Genomic DNA, 26,106 nt, shown 5'->3' on the forward strand with positions numbered 1-26,106 from the left:
TGGCCCCTCTCAGCTCTTGAAAGAGCTTCCCTGTGTATCTCATTCGAACACTACACTGACCTGGGGAAGAGGCAGGGCCGGTGGCTCACAGGTTAAGGCCACAGAGTAGGCAAGTCAGGGAGCCCTTCTTTCTCACGTCTCCACCCCTCCCCATGGAACCATCATTACCTTGAAGGCAGGAGGGATGAGGCAAGCTGGTCTGGATGGGCCTGGAAACACGGAAACCCAAATAGCACCCACACCGGCACTGGGATTTCAAGGAAATGAAGGAACTTGTCTGTCTTAAAACATTTTCAACAAAAATGTGTTCCATGATGCCGCCAATCCAATTCATTCACGAGGGGACTGAGACCCTCAGAGGGGAAGTGATTCCCTCGTGACAAAGCAAGGGTGAGACCCACATGCAAAAAAAAGCCACTCTGAGGGCTTATGGAGATGAGACTTCACCCCATTCAGCATCTCCCCTCCCTCCAGGACACTTCCCCCCCTCCCCCACCCATCAGGGCTCTAGAAGGCCCTTCTGTCCCACCCCCACCCACACCCCTTCTGCCTACAGCCTCTCACCTGGGTCTTCCCCACCTTAGAATTCAAGTCTCAGACTCCCCCTCCTCCCACCTCCCCACTTCCCACTGTCCCCTGTCCTCTACATGGTCCTCTTCTCTGAGTTGCCTGGTGACAGTTAGCTCATTGGATGGACTAACTCACCCCAGGGAGGACTAAGCTAATGGGCTAACAAGTTTCTCTTCCAAGCTGACTAGGTGCATTTTAAGTTGCAAAAGTGACTCCTAGGGGCCATGCCTTGGCTCAAGACGTGCTTCAAGAGCTGGGCAGTGGCAGCTCCAGGATCTCTACATAGAAAGGGCCATAGAAAGGACTGCGGTCCTTGCTTGGAAGCTGCATTTGCAGAGCAAGCATACTTTTTTACTTGGACTCTGGTTTTGTTTAAGTTGATAGATATTTGGGATAAGGGAGTAATCACTGCCCTGCCAACTTCTACCCCTGCCATTTAATACTTTCATTAAGATCTAGGTCACTTGCTTTTATGTTCACTAGAGTTCATGGCTGTCTTCTTAAGTCTGGTGCCAGAAGAGAACTTGGAATTTTTAAATGCAGACTCATCATACAGATGAGGGCCCTATCACCTCCCTCATTAAGGTGTGTTTCTATTAATGCACCCATCCTAAGATCCAATTAACCTTTAGCTTTTGTTTGTTTGCTGCCACATTATATTTTAAGTTTTCAGTTGATTCACTGGCAGAATACCTTACATTTGGGCTGCAAAGTCATTTATCCCTCAAACTGTTTGTGTGGTGTTTTATCTATGTGTCTGTGCCCCAAGTGTAGAGGTTTCTATATATTCCTTATCACGGATAGTTTTAGAACAAACAAAAGACCAACTCTAATCATGATACTCCTCACTCCTGGTTCTGGAAAGTAGTGACTTCCTGACCCTCCTGGTTGTGAATCTGGTCTGTGAATCTGGCATTCATTCCCAGCCCTAACGTTAGATGTAGTCTTGGCTTTCAGAAAGCCAGAACTTCGAAGTAGTATGCCGTGTGGCTTCCTGAGGACCAGACAATACACGAGATGTCAAATTAGTTAATTTCGCACATGGAACACTGTCTAATCTGAAAATAATTAGTCACCATCTCCTGGGAGAATGTGTGTGTGTGTGTGTGTATGTGTTTGGGGAGGGGGAGCCTGGGAAGGGAAAGGAGGGGAGAGGAAGAGAGCAGGAGAGGAAATCGTTTTCATTGCATGCTGAACAGAAATAGCTGGAAAAAGCTAAGGTCTGTGGTTCGTAGCCAGTTTGCTAGGGTCGCTGTAACAAAGCATTGCAGGCTTAGTGGCCTAAACTACATAAAGGTTTTGTCTCAAAGTTCTGGAGTCTCCCAGTTGGGGAATAAGGTATCTGACAGGGCCAGTTCCTTCCAAGAGCTGTGAGGGACGGATGTGTCCCAGGCCTCTCTCCTCGGCTTGTGGATGCTGTCTTCTCCCTGAGTCTTCACATCTTGTCTTTACACATGTCTGGGTCCAAATATCCCCTTTTTATAAGTCGTATTGGATTAGGACCCAGCTGAATGACCTCATTTTAACATGATTAGCTCTACATAGACCCTATCTCCAAACAAGGTCCCATTCCGAGGCACTGGGGGACTCTGAACTTGGGGCAGACACCATTCAGCCATAACCAGGGGATTCACAACGAGGCGGACTGAGAATATCACCGACGCAGCAGGGAGCCCCTGGGAAGTAAGAGCGTGTGGAAATCAGCGCTGACGCTGAGCCCTCCCCCACCAGCCATTTACCTAGTCGACACCCCTCCGCAGGTGTTTTAGGCCCTGTGGAAGCCCTCCTCCTCGGGTGGGTTACAAAACCCACCCCCTCCCAAATTGTGGTCAGTGTGTCAAATCCAGTAGTTTCTTGATTGGTGTCCCTCCTCTCTACCTCCTGGATCCCCACAACTCCTTAACCCATAAGGAGAGGAAGAAGTTCCTTTTCCTGGGAGAAGAGGCAGCAGGTGTTCTACGTATGATCTTTTTCTCCACCGTCCCTCCTGATGACTGTGAGGAGTAGGCGGGGTGGCCTAATGACTGACAAAGCAACAGGACCACGTTCACCCCAGCCCACCTGTCTCCCCCATAGGTGGGGGCTGGACACCCCCGGCTCCCAGGGCCTGCCTCACTGGTCTGCAGGCAGCCTCCACCTGACACTTTACTCGCCCTCCTGTTGTGGAAGAGATGCAGGGAGACTGCAAAACAAAACAAAACAAAAAGCGACTGCGAAAGCCACTTCATCTGGGTGATGAACAGAAGTCATTGGCAAATGACCCTGCCTTTCTCCCAAGGGGGCTTGCCTGGTTTATTTTCAGATACTGGTATTTATCCCCAGGTTTTCAGTGTGCAGCTGACGGTCCATCAGCTGCTTCCCAGAGTTGCTCAGGCTCCTGAGAGTAAAATCAGAATTAAATCAGAGAGGTACATACTGTCTTAAATCTCATTTTCTTGGAGATGAAGAAAGTTTTTCTTTCAGTCTGTGCTTTCAGGAGCAATAAGCAAAGGACTTGGAAATTAAGAAGCACACCTTTTCCTGGGTTTGCAAAACTTGTCCTTCCTTTGGGCAGGTGTGGACCTCCCTTCGGCAAGCTCTGCTGCTTACCCTGCCTTGTGGTGGGACTTGGGATCTAAGGCCAAAATAAGGCTGCTCTGGGGAGCTTGGGCTAATGCGGAGTTGGGTAATGAAATCATCATTTCTCTGTAGTTGGAAACCTAGGCACAGTGGGTCCCATTCAGCGAAAAGTGACTCGCTGTTTGGAGCGCTGTTGGGAAAGCACGGCTCCCTGTTCGCAGCTGCTGGCCCCGGAGGCAACAACACAAAAGAAGGGCCCATCCCTTGGCCTCTGAAGGGAGCAGCAGAACCTTCTGTGGTTACTCCCTTGCCTCAGATGGAAGAAGAAATTTAAATCTATGATGAGAGAGGAGAGATGAACATTTCTCAGGAGCGACTATCTATGTGCCAGGCACTGTGTGCTAAGAGCTTTTGCCTACGTACTCATTTACATTTTAGAAATAAATTGTTGTTCCTTGAAATAAAGTAATTCCTGGATTTTAAAGAAATTTGGGGAAATAACAAGCCTAAGAAGAGGATAAATGACCCATCATTCCTTGATCTATTCTGTTTAATCCCTTGGTGGCTGGAATGAAAGGGGGAGACCGGCCAGTTCTGCCTTCGTGTGAGGGGCAAGAAGAGGCCTGGAGCATTCTCTGGCACAGGAATGTAGTGAGGGGAAGGACCCAAACTCTGCAGGGGGGACCACAGCCTCTGGGCAGTCAGTTACAGCCTGGGAAGGGGAGTCTGGCATCACTTGGGTATGTGTTCCAGAAAACATCAGCCCCCGGGCTGCATGTTCAGAAATAGCATTCATTAGCTGCAGGAGAGGCTTGAGACATGAAACCCCAATGGAAGCCTTGCTGCTGACCACCGGCAGCACCAGTCAGGGTTGACCAGGGCCCTGTCCCACAGGATCCAGCAAGACTCCAGGATGCAACACGCAGGGGCTCAGGGGCTTCCTCAGGAGAAGAGGCAGGAATTGTCTGAGGTCGGTGGTGTTACAGCACCGTCTTCGGCACAGCCCCCTGGGGGACTGTACCCCTTCTTCCTCAGGCTCATGAAACATCCCAGAGGGGCCTCTCCCCTAAAAGGTGAGCACCAAAGGAAGGACCTGCCTGTCTGGTTTCCCAGCACCTGGTGCATCGTGAGTGTTCAAATATATTTGGAAAAAGGAATGATTCACCTTCTGTTTCTCCTTTAGGACCGCTTTGCCTGATTTTGCCCCTCTGGAAGGGAGGGTCCCCCACACTGTGATTTGTCTCAGTCTCCTCCCTCAGGGGTGACTCGTGCGCTCACTGGATCAGTTCGGGGCATCCGACATGAAGAATGGTATAATCAAAGAAAATGCCCTTATAGACAATTTATAATACATATGTGTGCACATGGACTGGTAATATCAAGGGCCATTTCCTAGGGGAGGGGCTTTTGAACAGGGCCTGGAAGCATGACTAGGACCCGGCAGGGTTTGCAGTGGGTAGATGAAGTACAGAGTGAGCCAGGAAAGCGTGCTGGGAGTTGTTTGCAGATGGAGTGTCCAGAAACAAAAAGCATTCTGGGAGCCGATGCTGGAAAGGTCATTCGACACCAAATAATAGAGGACCCTGAATTCCCTAGTAGGAAACCTGGCGTTTATTTTGTAGCAAGAGGGAGACACAGCAGGTTTTTGAGGAGGGGATAACTTACATAAATTATTTCAAGCCCTAAAATTCACTCCAGTTCCCATTTTAGTTGTTCAGTTTGGAGTAGGGCAAGGTGTTGAGGTAGAGTCAGAAAGGAAGTGAGCCAGAAAGAACGAGTGATTTCAGAGTCCAGGGTGTCCTTGGGGTCAGACGGACAGGTGTTATGTTCCTTGCTCCTCTCCAGGAGGAAAAAATTGTAGTCATATTCCAGGACACTGGATAGACCAGTTTTTCCTTGGAACAAAGATATCGTTAGGCTCCCTCCAGCAGTAAGTGGAAGGTGTTATACATGTTAAAACTAGACTCTTTCTATAGAAACTTAATATGAAAAGATGCATATTCAAATTTGGAGCATTTTATCCTGCTTACCTAATTATTTGGGCTGCGTCTTCATGTGGTATTCCTTGTGGGCTAGTTCGCCCTTGGTAGGCCAGGTTGAAGAATGTGGCAAGATAAAATTTGAGATGGAAATAAAAAAGGATATTTGTTTTTCCACGTATAGAATGTGGTGTTGGCATTAATTAATGGGCTACTGTGACTCACTTAAGAAGTCCTTGGAAGTAACCTCTGAGCCACCCATCTTCTAATTGGTCCCAGGTACACCAGAAACTGAAGTGTTTAAAATGTCATGGAAACAATTACTTCAGGTTATAGACAGATGTTTTTGCTGTCCTCAACCCTGACATCTTCCCCCAAGCAGACAACCACAATTCCTTGGTTTGGCTGTTAAGCTATTCAGAAGGTAACAGAGAGCAGTGGAATGTGAGGAAATCCGCCCACTTTCTCTCCAGGAGGACAAAATTCTAATCTGGTTTGGAAACAATGTAAAATACTGATATTCCAAACATTTATTCATGAGTAGGGGTCACTGTATGTATTAGTTTTCTATTGCTGCTCTAACAGATTACCTCAAGTTTCATGGTTTAACACAAGATAAATTTACTATTGCACAGTTCTAGTTGTCAGAAGTCTGAAATGGGTGTCTCTGGGCTAAAATCAAGATTTGGGGTGGAGGGCATACCTTTTGAAGGCTCTAGGGGACAATTTGTTTTCTTGCTTTTTCCAGCTTCTAGGGGTCACCATATTCCTTACCTTGTAGTCCCTCCCTTCATCTTTAAAGCCAACAGAGTCTCATTTCTCTGACATTTTTTCTATGGTCACATCTCTCTCTAAGTGACTATAGCTGGGAAGAGTCCTCATCTTTCAAGGACACATAGGATTAGGTTGACCCCACCTGCATAACCCAGGATAATCATGCACCCATCTCAAGGGCCTTTACTTGAATCACACCTGCAAATTCTCTTTTGCCATAAGGTAACAGATTCACAGGTTCCAGCAAGTAGGATGTGGACCACTTTTGAGGGGATCATTTCTTCTGCCTTCCACACTGTGTACTAAACTTTTAAGCATAGGATGTGGCCCCATCTTCTGCCTTTTCTTCCACTCTGCTAAAGCCTTAGGTGAACCGGGGTCTGCTTGGGAACTGCTCTGGCAGCTGGTATAGGGATCCAGAGAGCCAGTTCTGGGGCAAGACCGCCTAGGTTTGATAACCCGTGTTCTCATTATTCAACAGCCTCATTTGGCCTGGACAATTTGCTTGCCCTAAGTATCAGTGTGTTTTTCTATAAAGGGAGTAGAATAAGAAGCAGATGGCACACAAATTAGGGCAATTTGAGAAGATTATAATAGAGATTTTAGGTCCTCTCACATTGCTAGAATGTTTTATTGATCAGTGTCCATTTTCCTCATTTGCATTGTAGCTGGCCTTTTGCAGTCCAAGATTCCTTATTCCATGGCTCACCCAAAGGACCTGCTCCACTCATATTTCCAAGCAAACAATAGATTCTTATACAAGAGACACTATGCCGTCTAAAGCTTTGCTATTCCAGCCAAGCTGAGGGGAAAGTCATTGCCCTAAAATATCATCAACAAGCCATTTGTTCACTGACCTAGAACATCATTCTTGTCTGTTTTCCTCTTCAATTAAATGGGGGAAAATGTTTTCCATAAAAGTAATTTATGAAGCACTACATACAGTAATATTAAAACCATAAAAATAAGCCTCCAGGAGACAGAACGAGTAACACTACTTTATCCTTCTCCCCTGGCGTTGCCCCGGGTGATGTCAAGCACAGTACACTGGGGAGCTGCTCTAAGCTCAGCTGGTACTTGGGTGCCTATGGAGCAATTCTTTGAACATTGTTGCTAAGGTTCATGGAATCTTGAGATTTCTGTTTATTTAATCCATTTCCAAAGCAGAATGATCTTTAAAAACGTAAATACCAAGTTCACTTTAAAATGCAGACCCTAGGGCGCCTGGGTGGCTCAGTTGGTTAAGCGACTGCCTTCAGCTCAGGTCGTGATCCTGGAGTCCCAGGATCGAGTCCCACATCGGGCTCCCTGCTCAGCAGGGGGTCTGCTTCTCCCTCTGACCCTCTTCCCTCTCGTGCTCTCTGTCTCTCATTCTCTCTCAAATAAATAAATAAAAAATCTTTAAAAAAAAAAAATAAATAAAATAAAATAAAATGCAGACCCTAATATATTAAGCATCCCATTTAATGCTGGAATCCAAGATAAAGTTCTTTAAGGATATAATACTCATGAGGGTGCCTGGGTGGCTCAGTCGATAAGTGTCCGACTCTTGATTTCAGCTCAAGTTATGATCTCAGGGTCCTGAGATCAAGTCCCACATAGGCTCTGTCCTGGGCGTGAAGCCTGCTTAAGATTGTCTTTCTTTCTCTCCCTGTGCCCCTCCCCAACCCCTCTATCTCTCTAAAAAAAAAAAAAAAAAAAAAAAGTACTCATGATATGTAAGTAATTTCAATGTCCATCAATAGGTGAATGGATAAAGATGAGATATATATCTATAGATACATATATCTCCACAATGGAATATTACTCAGCCATAAAAACAGAATGAAATCTTGCCATCTGCAACAACATGGATGGACCCTGAGGCTATTATGCTAAGTGAAATAAGACAGAGAAAGACATACAACTTCACTTATATGTGGAAAACAAAGCAAATGGCCGAACAAGACAAATGGAAACCAACTCATTGATACAGAGAACAAACTGGTGGTTGCCAGAGGGGAGGGAGGTAGAGGGATAGGCAAAATAGGTGAGGGGATTAAGAGGTACAATCTTCCAGTTATAAAATAAATAATACAAGGGGATGTAATGTACAGCCTAGGGAATATAGTCAATAATATTGTAACAACTTGGTCTGGTGACAGATAGTAACTAGGCTTACTGTGGTGACCATTTTGTAATGTATATAAATATTGAATCACTATGTTGTACACCTGAAACTAGTATAATATTGTATGTCGATTATTCTTCAATTAAAAGAATAATATAGCACTCATGTCATTCATTCAGTTATTCATCAATAAATATTTACTGGTCACCTACTATTAGGATTAAATGATGAGAAAAATGGTCTAATGGGGAAATGCAAGTACAAGTTAAAGTGATAATTGACATAGAGAAAAGATAGAGGGTCCTGTTAGAGCTTATAACAGAATAAGCACTGAGAACCACAGACAGATTTTAAGCAGGGGAGTTAAATGATGAATTTTTTCCTTCAAGGGTATCACATGGGTTGCAGTATGGAGAACAGATCAGAGAGGAATCAGGCCTGCCCAACCATCCTTTTTGAATGTTCTTTGATACAGGATCTTTGTGCCAGACAATGTTATTTGGTTAACCCAACGCCATTTCCATTCCCCTCTTCCCATGCTTCCATGGGGTATGGAGGCTGGATAAGCTGAATACCCTTTGCCCAGCTCCTTTTGCCATGTGACCCTGCTCTGGCCAATGAGACTAGAGCAGAGATCTGTTGGCATCTTCTGGGAAGGTATATGCTTTCTGGATAAAAGGAGTAAGAACAGCTGTACCAACACTCTGCCCTTCTTCCTGCCTTTCTCCTTATTATTTAATGTAGATGTGTTGCCTAGAGCTGGGGCAGCTGTCTGGCAAGCACGAGGGAAAGTCCATGATGGTGGTTCACATAGAATTGTATAACTGCACTAATGCTATCAGTCACCCACGTACGCATTGCCTGTTATGTGGGAAAAATAATCCCCCATGTTTAGAGGTTGAATTTTTTTTTTTTTTTTTTTTTTTTTTGCTTTCTATCAAAAGCATTTCAGACTGATAACAATGATTCAAAAGTAAGTTTAACTGAAAACAAATGAACAAGCATTTCAATCATTGTCATAGCCAGGACTCTCAGAATTCCCCTCCTGTCTTTGAAATCATCGTCTTTTGAACGGGATGGTGAAAAAGGGAGGGGGGTTCCCCTTGTGATGACCTCTGAAAGTAGTATTCCTTACTGCTTTGTGTCTCACTGGCAAGCCCCTTTGGAGCCCATTCTCGGCTCTGCTGCCACGTCCTTAACTTTGAGCCTCAATGCCTGAATTTTTCTGAAATGTATTAGTCCATGATGAAAGGGAACAGACTGTCTTTTACCCACTTCTGTCACAGTAGAAACTAAAACTATGCCTGGCACTTTGTAGGCGCTCAATAAATGTCCAGTAACCCAGTAAGTGAAGCTGAGTACATTTATAAGTTGAGAGTAGCAGTGTGCTATGTTTTTAAAAATAGAAATGAAAAATAGCCTGATCTTATGGAACACATATGGGACGGAGCATGCTCAGTGAAGCATACACATTTTGGATTAAGAAATATGATTATCATTTGCCAGCTCTGATTGCTGCCTCTGGGTTGATAAGATGTGTCCAAAGAGTCATTTTCGCTCCTTCACAGACACCAAAACAAAAGGGGTCTTTAATGAAATGCAGGAGCTGGAGTGACAGGCATTAGTAGTGAGAAATAGGCAATTGATGGCAAAGTAAAGATGAAATGCTTCAATAAAAAAGAACTTCATGCCTGAGGCATACATTTTTTGCTAAAGTTGTGGTGGATATATATATATTTTTTAAATAATAGTAATATAGTTTGCCTATTCTTGAAGTTTTTTAAATCTTCCACTGAGGAAAAATTGGACAGGCTAAATAAATTGGTTCACTGGATAATTAATTTACACAAACAAAACTAACATTGGCCCTTTGTCCTTCCTGTTAGGAGCGCCATCTGTAGGAGCAGGCATGGACTGGTCAGGAAGGAACAGTGTCAGGGCCTCTTTGGATCATGTCTCTCTCTGGCTTCTAATGCCATTTGTCCAAAATGATTTCTGAAAACATCAAAACTCCCCGGTCCTGCTCAGCATGCCACCTTGCACCTCAGCCCAGGGAAGGGTTCTGCGTGGAGCCACCAGGCAGATGGCAGCATGGAGAATGGGGACCCAGAGGCCTGACTGCCTGTCCTGATCTTTCCTTGCAGACACAGCTTTGCATTTGTCAAGTTGGAGAAGCCTCTTGTGTCTTAGAACTAGAAATCTCCGTTTAGCGACCGGGCCTCTCACCGTAGAGATGAGGGCAGTAATGTCCAGAGAGGTTAAGGAACTTGTCCAGGGTTGACACAGCAAATCAGTGAAGCTGAGGCTAACATTTCTCCTGGGCCTCAGACCAGGGTTCTTCCTGCGGTCCTGCTGTGGCCTCACTTCGTGGAGAGACGGTTGCTTCTCCTCACCCCTCTCTTACCCCCGACAGCTCTATCAGTGAATTCTGTCTACTGTCTCATGACATTCCTCAGTTCAAAGGAAACCCACCCTATGGTGTAATGGTTTCCATTTGTCCTGCTGTTTGGAAGAATGTTCTACCTGCATGTCAGTGCTGAGTTTTGAGCTCCTTTGAAGGAGGGTGTCCTGGTTGTTGGGACTATCCAGGCAGAACCTGCTGAGCGGGCCAAAGAGGTTTTTTGCATCACTCGCTGTCAAATAAGGGCCGTATTGATTGGCACAGGGAAACTGAGGTCCAACATTCTCCCTCATGACACGGAGCTTCATATTAAAGGGTGTCAGGGAATTGATGTTGCTCTTCTCCAGGAACAAAAGTATTAAAATTTAGATGGGACTGAATAGCCAAGAAACTATAAGTAGATACTTTCCCATCTCCCCAGTCCCAGGAGCTGTGATCTACGAGTAGAAGATAAATCTCACCAAGTCTCCGGGACAAAGAGAGAAAAAACACAGAGCAGCTAGGCATCAGCAGTCATTGGACGGAAATAAATCCTGAGATGGTTGATAATCTGATTATCTGGATCGATTTCTCTCTTTCCTTTTCCACCCCCTTAGGACTGAGCTAAACTTCCCCTTCAATGCAAACGGTATTAAGTGCCTTGTATCTGAAGAGCATGTCAGCAGACACTGGTTGAAAATAAGGTGAATCTTGGATTTGGTGGAGCTTGGGCATCATTAGAGTCAAGAAGAGTTGGACAAGAATTTGGGCTTTGCCACTTATTAGCCATTTGTCCTTGGGTAAATCTAACCTTTCTCAGCCTAAATTTCAACATCTTTACTAAGTAACTTTTAAGACTGAGAAATAAATTATATAATTTATTTAAAACAATACCAAGGACAGCATTGATCATATGTAGGTGTTCTGAAAATGTTTGCCATTATAATGTATATAAACCCCTGGGAGCCCACTTTGGATTTTTTGGTAGGTCGATACTCTTAGCATTTCACCAGAAACCATGACCAAAAAAAATTCAGAAGTAGTATTATTAGCTGATGTTGCAGAGCACCAACCTCCAGAATCAAACTCAGCTATTACAAATTTTCCTAACACAACAACAGAATGGGCTACAGAAGAGTATAGGCCCTAAGAATTTTTAAGTAAATGGTGGATGGTATAATTGGAATTTCTGCATCCTTAAAAAGCACTGGATTTTAGGATGCCCCACCTCAAGGACTCATTGATTCTTATTACTAAGTATTTGTGTGGCTTCAGCAATTTCTGATCCGTGCATTTATTTTAGAGCCCCATTGTATCAGGAAGCTATAGCCACAATTTTTCTGCATAGCAAACCACCCAAACTCAGGGGATTACAACAATAAGCTCCTGAGTGTGCACATCAACTGAGGTTTGACCTATCTAGCTGTAGGTTGGGTCCCTTCTGCTCCAGATGTCTCTCACCCTCCTTGGAACAAAAACTATCTGATACAGGAGGGCAAGAGAAGAGGGTGAGCATGACCATGCAGGTACATTGAAAGCCTCTGCTCACATGATGTTCAGTATCCTCCCATTAGCCAGGCAAGTCACATGGCCAAGCCCAAAAGTCAAGGGGCAGACTCTCTGCCCACTGTGAGGCCAGGGCATAGAATTGGGTAAATATTAATACTATGGAGGAGTCGAGAATTGGGGACCAATGAACATTCTTCAACACCTCTGGCGTTGTAAACTATTGCTGCAATGTAATTCCCTTTCTGGTCACTTAAGGGGGTTGTCCTTTGGATCTGGCTGTAACCTCTGATAAATAATATACCTCTTGGCACATTGTGAGCCCACATGAGAAGATAGGTCTTCTTTAATAAATACATCCTTTTAAAATTCGGTGGTGTGATGAAGTGACTACACAGAGCATAGAAGAAAAGAATTGTGGAGCATTCCTCAGCACAGCCAGTCCTTAAATCCAGCCCACATCAGCAGAGACTGGAAATTACTGTCATCTAATGGCAAGTCAGGAGTCTAACTGAATTGAAATATTGGCTTCCCTCCAATTCCCAATGATTTTGAGTCCATTCTATAAAAAGCATCAATGTAACTGATATATGTGGTTTCAGATAGCACACCGGATCAAAAGCATAGATTACTTTGAAAATATGACCATTTTTTTCTAGTAATAACTCTCCTTGACTATCAGTAAGGAATACTCAGACTACTCTAAATCATTGGGTTAAGTTTAGGGGCAGTGAGGCAGGGCACTAGCTGAGATGATTAATATGAATGTGGATGAAAAGTCTTCTTATCCTGTCTTTTAACAGAATGCAGGTCTTCAGAGAATAACCTTTATTCTTAGCATGATATATCCCTCCACTCCCTAAAGGGCCAGGAGCTTAAGATTCTTTCTCATTATCACTACTTCTCAGGAAAATCCAGAAATAGCCAAAGGAAAGTGGTCTTCCTGCTTGGCTGCTTTTCTGGGAATCTTACTGAGTGGTAGCACAGCCCAGGAGTTAGAAACCTGAGCCCTGAAGTCTGTGGCTGTGTTTAAACGCAACTGGGTAGCTGTGTGACTTTGAGAAGGTTGTTTAACTTCTGTGGTGGTCATTGGTGCTGCTCACAGATGGTCAGTTCCCCTTTCCTGCTGGCACCCAGAAAACTGGACCCCCTGGCTCCTTTGTGGTAGGGTGGTGCCATATAACTAGTTCTGGCTAAGGAATTGTGAGCAAAGGTGTTATATATAACTTCTTGGCTATAACATTTAATAATCAATGCAAGATTCTCCAGAATTCTCTCTTGTCCCTCTAGCACAATGATGAGCAACATTCAAGATGGTGGCTGTTCCATCAGCCTGGGTCTCAGAGTAACTACAATGAGCAGAGTCCCCCTGGTGACCTGTGATAGACTTGAAGCCTGAGAGAGAAATAAACTTGGTTGTACTCAGCCATTGTGATTTTGAGGGTTATTTGTTAGAAAAACTTAACCTGATTTACCCTGGTTTGATATCTGAAAAATGAGGATAACAGTGGAATCTACCTTGTGAAGTAATCATGAAGATTAAATAGGATAATGTGTATATATACTTAGACTAATACCTAGCACATAGTAAATTCTTAGTATATTTTAGCTATTGTATATTATTATTAAGTTATTCTGTATCCTAACCTAGTCTCTAATGACTTATTCATATCTATCAAACAAGTTGCCATGTGACTTTGAGAAATTCAACCTCAAATTGCAATACAACTATGTTAGACTAGATGGGCTCGAGTTTTAAATCTCTAGACTTAAAGTTATGTGCATCTTTTATGGATGTACTCAGAGGATCATCCTGGTGTTTCACAGATATTCTGTTGCTTAGGGGAACAAGATGTGTGATAAAACTAAACATCATCTTCTCCCCTTTTCCAGTTGCTCCTTACCCCCAACTCCCCGAACAATAAGATCTATGTTCTTGTCACAGATTGTTCTGTATCCTATTCTGAAGCTTTCTGCCCAGGAAATTACATCTGGCTTGTAAATTCTTAGCTACAAATTGGTTTCCCAATATATGCACCTACATCCTTAGTAATCCATCTTCTCTCTCAGTTCTGTGTTCAACATATATACATAATATCTTGTTTTATTAATAAAATCTCACTGGCTTCAAGCCACAGCCCACCATAGACTTTCTTTTGGCAGTGTGGTCTTCTTTAGTCCAAAAGGAGAAGATTCTGTCCTTGTTCCACTTTAATCCTGGCATAAGGTGACCACCCTCACACCACCACAACCAACCACTGAAACCTGTCCTCTAATTTCTCTGGATTAGAACTTTCCGTGTCTTAATTTACAGTATGTATTTTTCCCCTGTGTGATTCTGCCTGGATCTTGCACTGGTCCCAAAGGCCAGATGGTTCATATTGTTCAGCCCATATATAAACCAAATTTGGGGAAAAGGAGGAATTTCATTGCATATTGAATTACAAGTTGGATTTCATTAGGAATCCTAATATTTCTCCTTCCTTACCTTCTTGATCTAGGAGTCTGTTCTTGTAGACTATGCTTTATGCTCTTATATATAACCTCATGGCCTCCCCACCCACTCCCAGTGCTTGGTTTATTGCAGATCCTGCTACTACGTTTATTGGCTGTCTAGGTGGAGGCTTTTTTTTATATCTGTTGTTCATACATGTTCATGCATGTTCATTTAGGCTATTAATAAACTATTACTTTATGGGAAGAAATGACACTTCTTTATCCTCTTTCAGATTGAAGACATCATTACAAAGATGCAAGATGACAAGACAGGTGGTGTGCCCATCAGAACAGTCAAGAGCTTTCTCTCCAAAATTCCCAGTGTTGTCACAGGTAAACATTCTCCTTACAAGTGTTGGTGGCAATAGGAAAGGCTGCTGAAGAGTTGTATAGTCTTGATTGTGCCCTGGGGTGTGTCTAAGAATTTGTGACTAGTAAAGATGATACATTCAATGTGCTTCTTAAACAAAGTCGAGTTCTGGTCATGGTTTCCAGAAGCTACTCTTTGCCAGTGATTCAGAAATGTCTTACCATGACCAGCCCTTCTGTGTACAGGTTGATGCTTCTGGAAAGAAACAAACTCATTAATGAATTGGATAGCCCATCAGCAATTTTGGCCTATGAGATGTACACAAGCACAGATATATTAAAGAAAGTATTTTAGTTTTAAACAAGCTTTAAGAAAGTCTTATGTTCAAATTCTACAAAATGCTTTTATTTTAAGTTTTTAACTCACGGTACTTGAACTCTTGAAAGAAGTGGTTTTAGAATATTTTTCTGCATTACTTTGAGGATTTTATGTGTTTTATATGCTCAGACATTTTTAAAAATTAATTATGAAGTGTATCAAACACATGGTTATAGTTTCAGATATAATACTAAAACAGACCACCTGTGCCCAACATCCTGCTTCCTAAATAATGTGTCATCAGTATCTTAGAGCCCCTTGTGAGCCTAATGGATGACATCTGCCTCCCTTTCCACCACAAGTATCCACTATATACTTTTATCCTTATCAGTTTGTTGCTTTTCTTCATAATTTTACCACATGGGCATGCATCCCTTATATCTAAACAGATAACCAAATAAATTAAGATAAAATTTTAGGTAGTTCTCTCATTATCAAAATATAGCTATTTACTTGCTTTTCAAATTATAGAATGATTAAAATAAAAAATACTGACAATACCAAGTGTTGGTGAGGCTATTGAGCAACTGGAACTCTCACACACTGCTGGTGGGAAGGTAAAAACGCAACTACTCTGGAAATTTCTTATAATGTTAGACAAATGCTTACCATATGACCCAGAAATCCCACTCCTTGGCATTTATCCAAGAGAAATGAAAATGTGCATTCAGATGAAAACTCGTGAGTATTTATAACAACTTTATTTTTAATCTCCAAAGCCTGGACACAACCCAAATGCCCTTTAATGTGTGAATGAATAAACAAACTGTGGTAGACCCATATTCATCAATAAAAAGGCGTGAACTATTGGTACAGGCACCAACTTAGATGAACCTCAGAGTTATTTTTCTGAGTGAAAGAAGCCAGTCTCAAAAGATTGCATGCAGGCACCTGGGTGGCTCAGTTGGTTAAGCGACTGCCTTCGGCTCAGGTCATGATCCTGGAGTCCCGGGATCAAGTCCCGCATCGGGCTCCCTGCTCGGCAGGGAGTCTGCTTCTCCCTCTGACCCTCCCCCCTCTCATGCGCTCTCTCTCTCTCAAATAAATAAATAAAATCTTTAAAAAAAAAAAAAAAAGATTGCATGCTATATGATTCCATTTATATGATATTCTAAACAAGCCCAAAACTATAGTGATGGAGACAGATCAGTGGTTGCCAAAGATTGAGAGCTGAGGGAGCATATGACTATAAAGGGATCGCACGAAGGAATTTTTTTAAATTATTTATTGTTACGTTAATCACCATACATTACATCATTAGTTTTTGATGTCATGTTCCATGATTCATTGTTTGTGCATAACACTCAGTGCTCCATGCAGAACGTGCCCTCTTTAATACCCATCACCAGGCTAACCCATCCTCTCACCCACTTCCCCTCTAGAACCCTGTTTGTTTTTCAGAGTCCGTCATCTCTCATGGTTTGTCTCCCCCTCCGATTTCCCCCCCTTCATTCTTCCCCTCCTGCTATCTTCTTCTTTTTTTTTTTCCTTAACATATATTGCATTATTTGTTTCAGAGGTACAGATCTGTGATTCAACAGTCTTGCACAATTCACAGCGCTCACCATAGCACATACCCTCCCCAATGTTTATCACCCAGCCACCCCATCTCTCCCACCGCCCCCAATCCAGCAACCCTCAGTTTGTTTCCTGAGATTAAGAATTCCTCATATCAGTGAGGTCATATGATACATGTCTTTCTCTGATTGACTTATTTCACACGAAGGAATTTTATAAGGTTACAGTGGAACTATTCTGTATCCTGATTGTGGTGGTGGTGGTAACATTAATTTATATGTAGGTCAAAATCCATAGAACAGCACACCAAAAAAAAAAAAAAGAGTCAATATTAGTATGTCACCTTAAAAAATAAATATTCAACTGAGGTACCCATAAGTTTCCTAACTCATTATTCAGACTGTCACTGTTTGAACTCAGGTACCAAATAGATCTGGATAATGAAGGACGATTGTATTGTTAGTATGCTCTAATTTTGAAATTTATATAAATGGAATTATAATATTGGCTATGATATACTTTTCATACATTTCTGGATTTTGCTTGATAAAATGTTGTTTAGCATTTTTAAATCTATTTTCATGGCAAGATTAGTTCGTTGTTTTTCTTACTTACCCTCCTTGCTGGTTTGGGTATCAAATTTATGCTAGACTCCTAAGATGAACCATGGAATATTTCTTTTGTTGATATTGTATTGTTCTCTGAAAAATGTTTTTCTCTTTAATCTAGATTTTAGGTGTTTCATTTCAGTTATTTTATTTTTTTATTTCTAGAAGTTCCATCTGGTTCTTTTTGCAGTATACTTGGTCATTCATTCAACACATATTTATTAGGTGCTTACTATGTTCTAAACATTGCTGGGCAGTGGGGATTCAGAAATAAATGAAACAAATCAAAATTTCTGCTCGTGGAATTTTAGATTCTAATGGAGGAAACAACAAAATAAATAAGGAAAATTTGCAGAATTTGAGGTAGTGATAAAAGCCAAAGAGACAAAGTGTGAAAGGGCGATAGTAGTGTTGCAACCTTGGAACGGGTGGCCAAAAAATTCTCTGAGAAGTAACATTTGAGTAAGTATGGAAGGAAGATGAAAGATTGAGTCATGTGGATATTGAGGAAAAGAGCATTCCAGAAAGCAAGCGCTAAGTCTCCAAGGCAGGCATGTTCTGGCGTACACAAGTCAGTGAAAGAAACAGAAGGAGCAGCTGGAGAGGAAGAGGAAAATCAGGAGGACGTGGTTTCTTAGAAGCCAGATTCTCTAGAAAGTGTTTCAAGGAAGAATGGAGTGATCTACTGTGTCAAAAGCTGCTGATAGTCAAGTAAGATAAGCACTGAGAATCAACCTTTGAGCTTAGCAACAATTGAATTCAACTGCTGACCTTGATAAGTGCACATTCCATGAAGCATTTGGGAAAGGGGATAGCAAAAAGCCTTACTGGAGGGGGTTCAAGTCAAAATGGGAGGAGAGTGATTTGAGGTAGTGAGTATAATTAATCTTTGAAGGAGTTTTCCTTAAAAGGAAGAAATGCAGTAGAATATAGAGAGGTAAATGGAGTCAGGACATGTAGGTTTTTAAGTAATAGGAAAGTGACAGTATGCTTATATGATGATGGCAATGACTCACTAGGGAGGGGAAAATGCTGCAGGAGATAGAGGAAAAATTTAAGAAGCGATATCATTGAGTAGGTAAGAGATTGAATCTAATGCACGTTAGTTGGGTTGTTCTAGCTAGAAACATGTACAATTTATTCATAGGAAGACGAGTAGAGGCACAGTAGATGGACAGAGTTGCAAATAAGCATGGTGGGGTGGTGGTAGCTTGTAGGAGTCTCCTTCTAATTGTTTCTATTTTCTTAGTAATATGGAAAGGAAAGAAGGTGGAAATGTTAGATTTGAGAAGAGATTAGAAGCTGTGAAATAGTCATCTAGGGGTGTAAAGAGGTTGTCTGGACTAAGGAAATAGAGTTTGACTGTGAGGTAGCATTAAGGACCCTCTTGAGATTATTAATATTTATGAATGTAAAAAGAGGCAATTCTTTCTCCAGCCACATTTAGCTCTCTGGATTTGGACATGTGTCAGGTAGAAAGCTGGACTTAATTAAGGCTATAGCAAGTATGAGAGTATAATAAATCAAGAGAGAGGCAAGAGAGTAACTGAAATGATTGACCATTAAATTTTAACTGAGTAAGGATGGAAGTGAAACATGAGATGTGTGAGGAATAGTGAAGAGTAGTGATGACCATAAACTTTACAGTCTGGTGGAAAAGGAGTTTTGGAGGCCAAAGTAAGAGCTAGAAATGTAGGGAGTGGTGATTGGATAGTGGAATGTTTGAAATTAGGATTTTGGATGGATTGCAATGTATTGGTGGTCACAAGATATGAGGTATGACCATGGGAATAAATGACTGAGATAGGATGGAGGTAGAAGAGAGGAGGTCAAGGAACTAAGGGGCCATGATTTGGGAAGACTGAACTATGTGGATATTGAAATCACTACGGGGGGATAGTTAGCGTGATTGAGTCTGTGGTTAAAATCTTCATGGAATGAGAGAGAGAGCCCTAGGCATCAGTAGGTGACTTTCACAACAAGAGGTATAGGTGGTTTAATCTGATGTTATGAGAGTCAAAGCTAATTGTTTTTGGTAGAAGAGGCAGGGAATGAAGACAGTCTAAAAGAAGACATGAGAAGCTAGGTGTCACTTATCTGCCTTCAAACCTATGGTGTGTAAAGCATGGGAGGGAAAATAGCCACTGCCTCAGAGAGCTGTAGGAAACCAGGGCCGTTGAGAAAGAACAAGAAGATGAAGGGAATATTAACTGAAAAGGATGAGGGTATGAACAATTTTACGTATGATTGACCATGAGTTCCAGAAGGCAAGTGAAAGCCTTTCAGGAAATAGTATATATATAACCTGGGTAATAAATGTCCACAGTTGCTAGGTACCAGGCACTAGAGTAGTCACAGGAAATGTAAAGATAAATAAAAACCTAGTCTCTGCTTTTCAAAAACTGTTAATCTAATAAGAGAAACAGACACAGGTACACCAATAATTATATGAGCTATGTGTTATGATAGAAAAAATGAACAAAGCCCAGAAGAAAGAATCATGAGTTTTTCTTGAGTAGGTCTAGAACATTTCTCTGAGGTTGTATATCAGTTTTCTATTGCTGCATAACCAGCCACCACAAATCATAATGATTTTTTATTTCTTGTGATCATGATTCCATGAATTGGTAATCCAGGTAGTTCTTCTGCTGGTCTTACCCATGAGGCCCTAGTCCTCTGATGGTTCAGTGGAGACTAGAGGTCTATGATGGCCTTACTCATTTGTTTGGCAGTGGTGCTTACTCTTAGATGGGGCTTCAGTTCTGCTCTGTGTCACCTTGTATCACCCAGCAATTTAGACTGGGACTGAGACTGATGATCTCAGAGTTCTAAGGGGGAAAGGGAGAAAACTACAAGGCTTCTTAAGGCCAAAACTCTGGAATTCATGCAATGTTAAGTACATGTAGTCTATTCTTCAAAGCAAATCACAAGACCAGCCTAGATTGAAGAGGATAGAGAAACCAATTTCTGGTGTAGGAATAGAATGTCACATTGACATAAGGGGACATGATTCTTTAGGGGCCATTATTATAATGATCTACCACATGAAATAATTTTAGAACTGGATCTTAAACATAAGTTGAAAACTGGGGAAGGTCATTCCAGGCAGAGAAAATAGAATTTTCATGGGCCAAAATGCATGAAAAGTATGACAGTTTGCAGCAGAGATGAGCTCGTTTATGTGGCTATAATTTAAAATGCATGTATGTGTGTATGTATTTGAAGAGAGGAGCACATTGGCAGAATACCCAGAGAAATTAAAAGGATATGAGACTTAACCTTAATAACAGATTATAGGGGCACATGGGTGGCTCAGTGGGTTAAGCGTCTGCCTTCAGCTCAGGTCGTGATCTTAGGGTCCTGGGGTCGAGCCCCAGATCAGGCTCCCTGCTTAGTGGGGAGCCTGCTTCTCCCTCACCTTCTGCCGCTCCCTCTGCTCATGCTCTCTCCCTTGGTCTCTCTGTCAAATAAGTAAAATAAATAAAATCTTTAAAAAAAACAACAGATTATAAAGGAACTTGACTTATAGAATTTATCCCAAAGGTAATGGTTTTAAATAGGAGTGACATCACATCCATGTGTTAGAGGCACCCCAATGTTCATAGCAGCAATGTCCACAATAGCCAAACTGTGGAAGGAGCCGAGATATCCTTCAGCAGATGAATAAATAAAGAAGATGTGGTTTATATTACTCAGCCATCAGAAGGGATGAATACATACCATTTACATTGACATGGATGGAACTGTAGGGTATTATGCTAAGTGAAATAAGTCAGAGAAAGACAATTATCATATGGTTTCACTCATATGTGGAATATAAGAAACAGTGCAGAGGATCATAGAGGAAGGGAGGGAAAACTGAATGGGAAGAAATCAGAGAGGGAGACAAACCATGAGAGACTCTTAATTCTGGAAAACAAGCTGAGGGTTGTGGAAGGGGAGGTAGGTGGGGGATGGGGCCACTGGGGGATGGGCATTAAGGAGGACACATGATGTGATGAGCACTGGGTGTTATACGCAACTGATGAATTATTGAACACTACATCTGAAACTAATGATGTACCATATGTTGGCTAATTGAATTTAAATTAAAAAAAGAAAAGAAGCAGGAAGGGACAGGGAGCATGAAAACTGGTTAGAGAATCTTTAGATGAGGGAGTCTAAGCAGGAAATAAGGAGCCACAGTATCAGCTGGAACCACAGCTTTAGAGCTGCTCCTCATTTAAGCTTCACAAAGATTCTGGAAGGTAAGAAGTGTTCTTATCTCCATTGAACAGGTGAGGAACCCACTAATTCAAGAGCATACATTGCTTTTCTGAGGTCACCCAGCTAGTCAGTCCCAGGACCTCTGCCTCCAGTGACCCCCATGAAAGAATAGTGACTGTAAGATTCTGAGGGAAAGATAGAATAAAAGATGGATGGGACTTGGTGACTAGATGTGGGGCAAAGGGGGATTCATTCAAAATAGGATCCCAGTTAACATGGTGGATTAAATACATTCATCTTTTTCTCCTTTGAAACCCCACAAAAATGATAATAAAGGATTTTTTAAAGATGTAATCCCAAAGTTGGAGGCCATTACTATAACAATACAGTGTGAAAAGTAAATATCCTTGGATTAAATATCCTTGAAAAGATAGTCCAATACAAAAGACAATTAATGCCTCACTCTCAAGATGTGCAGGTATGTGAGATACTCGTGGAGAAATAGTTCCCAACACAGGAGACAGTAACAGCAAAATTTAGGGATCTGAAAAGCAAATGGATGCATGCTAATGGGCACAGCTCTGAGGCAACCTAACCATCACTAGTCAGTGGAGAAGGCTAAAAAACAGCTCTATTTATGTGATAGAGTCCTCAAAAGGCTCAGATACTTGTAGTTCTATCTAGTTAGAATGCATTTGTCCAACATACTCACCTTCTGCTTAACCACCACTCCATGGGCCAATCACCAGCTCAGTGTCTACTGTTGAGTGCTGTCAGTTCCCACGCGGCCAGCACAGCTCGGGCTGGAGTTGAGATTGCCCCTAACACCAATCCAACTCCGGGACAAAAGATAAATCTCATGCTCAACCTATTCAAGGTAGGCAGCAAACATGACATTCAGCCAGCACCTGCTGTGACCCAGGGAAGAGTTAGCAACTGGAACACAGGAACCTCATTTGGCAATGCCAACAAGCACAGAAGAACTTAAGTCTGCACCAGTGGGTACTCAGCAGCCACAGACTGAAACAGAATTTAGCTGTAATGTTGTCGGATGGAGCCACGGTTGTAGCCAATCCCATGAGCATTATGTTTAAACCCATAGCCAGAGTGCGAGCACCAACACAGCGTGCGAGCACCAACACAGCAGCCCCAAGCTCTTCACCTCCACCAACCTTCTCTAGAGAAAATCTGGGATGATATTTCAGGAAAACATTATACCTCTTCAATCTCCTTAAGTTGCTGGTACTAGAGTAGAGAGCTACATCCAGAAAAAATCTAGGTCGCTGAGACCTTCTAGTACCAAACCCAAGGTGGAGATCCATGAATATGTGGCCACTCTGTTACTGTGCCAATGGAGATTGTGTGTACAGACCCGTAATCAGCCCACATTGCAGCCTTTACTCCCACTCAGCACCTGCATCCATCTTTCTAACCTTTAGTGAAATAGCCCATCACCCATCACAACCAGCAGACACCCTCTCACACGTTTTGGGAGTTTTGCTCCAACATTGGAGTTTCCCCGCCATGGGCAACAGCTAGGAGTAGCGTTCTCTCTTCTGTATCAGGACCCCATTTCCTCAGTAAAGATTAAAAGGTAAAGATTAAAAATGATGGATGAAATGAGGCTGGTGTAACCAACACAATGTTTCTATCACTTGTGTTGGTGGACAACAAATTGTCCATACCTACATGTGACCGACCACCTGAATAAAACAGAAAGTGAATTCCATGGGAGAGGGCAAGAAGATGGAGACAAATAGTGCAATGAGTGTCCTGTGGTGAAAGCTGAGAAGTATGAGATTCCTCCCAAAGATCGTATTGATGAGGGGCATGTAAGAAAAGCTCTAGAAAGCTACTGATCACCACTTTCTCAGAAGCATGGTAAAAACCAAAGATGAGAGTAACATTAATCTGAATGTATCCCTGCTGGAAGGACCATCTTTGTGCTGTCCAGCAACTACCCTGAGTTGAGAATCTTACTAACTTATCCAAATCATCCCAAAGATAAAGAATAAACAACTGTTAGTGATCTACACCAAATAAATAAACTAATACATGTGAATATGCAGATGTATTTGTTTGTAATAGATGAAATGAATGAGTCTGAGTGAGAGACTCCAAACTGAAGTTTCTAGAGTATAAGGAAAAGTTTCCTTATACAGAATGCATTTGCAAAAAAAAAAAAAAAAAATCAACATTGAAATAAAGGAAAATACACAGACTTAGTAAATAGACTGGAAAATGGAATTTGTGAGGAATAAGGGTATAGGTGATGGGAAGATATAAGAGCTGAACACTGAAATAAAGAAAGCTTTCTAGAATTCACAGGTGACATTAAAAGGATCCATGACACCCAGTGACACAAAAAGATCAGAGTTGAGTGGATGTTATTTCTTTCAGATGAGTCCCTTTGAAGCAGGCTTTATGGTGCATTTGTTTACAACTTTACTAATGTTTTGGTGCCTATCAGTTGGAATTAATGACACAAGAGGTGGTAGACATTTCTTGACCTCCCATCCTACAAATTAAATTTATTTTGTTAATTCATGCAGGATCCATAGAGAGCCTGGACAGAAAGTACCTATTTGATCATTTATGTTGAAAATAAAACCTTTCCTATCATGTTACTCTGTCCTTTTTCTTCTGGCCTTTAAGTATCTGATCTAACCTTATTGGTCAGATCTTTATTAATAATTATTATTTAATAAAAATAAATATAATAATTTTTAAATTTTAATTCCAATATAGCTAACATACAGTATTATATTAATTTCAGGTGTACAATATAGTGATTCAACAACTGTATGCATTAAGATAAGTGTACTCTTAATTCCCTTCACCTATTTCACCCATCCCTCCCCTCCTCCCCCTGGTAATCATCTGTTTGTTCTCTATAGTTAAGAGTCTATTTTGGAGTTTGTCTCTTTTTTTCTTTGTTCATTTCTTTTGTTTCTTAAGTTCCACATATGAGTGAAATCATATGGTATTTGTCTTACTTTGATTTATTTTGCTTAGCATTATACTCTCTAGATCTCCATCCATGTCACTGCAAATAGCAAGATATCATTTTCTTTTATGGCTGAGCAGTATTCCATTGTATGTGTGTGTGTGTGTGTGTGGGTGTGTGTGTGTGTGTATCACATTTTCTTTGTCCATTTATCTATCAGTGAGTTACTTCCTTAATTTAGCTATTGTAAATAATGCTTCAATAAACATGGGAGGGCATGTGTCATTTTAAATAAGTGTTTTTGCTGTGGAAGGAACCAAAATGCCCCTCAACAGTTGTATGGATAAAGAAGATGTGGTACATATATACGATGGAATATTACTCAGCCATCAGAAAGGATGAGTACCCACCATTTGCATCGACATGGATGGAACTGGAGGGGATTATGCTAAGTGAAATAAGTCAAGCAGAGAAAGACAATTATCATATGGTTTCACTCATATGTGGAACATAAGGAATAGAGTGGAGGACCATAGGGGAAGGGAGGGAAAACTGAATGGGAAGAAATGAGAGAGGGAGACAAACCATGAGAGACTCTGGACTCTGGGAAAAAAACTGAGGGTTACAGAAGGGAGAGGGTTGGGGGGATCAGGTGACCAGGTGATGGGTATTAAGGAGGGCCCGTGTCGGGATGAGCATTTGGTGTTATACACAACTAATGAATCATTGAACACTACAACAAAAACTATGATGTACTATATGCTGGTTAACTGAACATAATTTAAAAAAATTAGTGTTTTTATACTCTTGGGGTAAATACCCAATAGTGTGATTATTGGATCATATTTTAATTCTATTTTTAATTTTTGAGGAACCTCCAGGCTGTTTTCCACAGTGGCTGCACTAGTTTTCCTTCCCAACAAGAGTGCAAGAGGGTTCTTTTTTCTCCACATCCTTGCCAACACTTATTTCTTGTGTTTTTTATTTTAACCATTCTGACAAGAGTGAGGTGCTCTCTCATTGTGGTTTTAATTTGCATCTCCCTGATGATTAGTGATGTTGAGCATCTTTTCATGTGTCATGTCTTCTTTGGAGAAATGTCTGTTCATGTCTTCTGCCTACTTTTAATTGGATTATTTGTTGTTTTGGTGTTGAGTTGTATCAGTTCTTTATATATTTTGGATACTAACCCTTTATTGGATATGTCATTTGCAAATATCTTCTCCCATTCAGTAGGTTGTCTTTTAGTTTTGTTGATTTTTTTCTGTGAAGAAGCTTTTTATTTTGATGTAGTCCCAATAGTTTATTTTTGCTTTTGTTTCCCTCACCTCAGGAGGCCTACCTAGAAAAATGTTGCTATGGCTGATGTCAGAGACATTACTGCCTGTGCTCTCTTCTAGGATTCTTGTGGTTTCGGGTTCACATTTAGGTCCTTAATCCATTTTGAGTTTATTTTTATGTATGGTGTAAGAAAGTGGTCCAGTTTCATTCTTTTGCATGTAGCTCTCCACAGTTTTTCCAACACCATTTGTTGAAGGGACTGTCTTTTTCCCATTGCATATTCTTGCCTCTTTTGTTGAAGATTAATTGACCATATATAATTGTGGGTTTATTTCTGGGCTCTCTATTCTGTTCTATTTATCTATGTGTCTGTTGTTGTGCCAATACCATACTGTTTTGATACTACAGCTTTGTAGTATAACTTGAAATCTGGAATTGTTCTACCTCCAGCTTTTTCTTCAAGATTGCTTTGACTATTCAGGGT

At 41.6% G+C, this 26,106-nt stretch overlaps 1 protein-coding gene across 12 annotated transcripts in view; it reads left to right on the top strand.

Moving 5' to 3' along the window:
• The window catches only part of RGS6 (regulator of G protein signaling 6), a 546,094-nt gene that overhangs the window by 357,517 nt on the left and 162,471 nt on the right, over window positions 1-26,106 (top strand). For all 12 annotated transcript variants that reach the window (XM_032405486.1, XM_032405485.1, XM_032405495.1 and 9 more), the window contains exon 3: window positions 14,608-14,707. In XM_032405486.1, the coding sequence (XP_032261377.1) occupies window positions 14,608-14,707 (100 nt within the window). The remainder of the gene's footprint in view (window positions 1-14,607; window positions 14,708-26,106) is intronic.

This window comes from Phoca vitulina, unplaced genomic scaffold, assembly GCF_004348235.1.
Source record: "Phoca vitulina isolate PV1807 unplaced genomic scaffold, GSC_HSeal_1.0 scaffold7, whole genome shotgun sequence".
Classification (NCBI taxonomy): domain Eukaryota; kingdom Metazoa; phylum Chordata; class Mammalia; order Carnivora; family Phocidae; genus Phoca; species Phoca vitulina.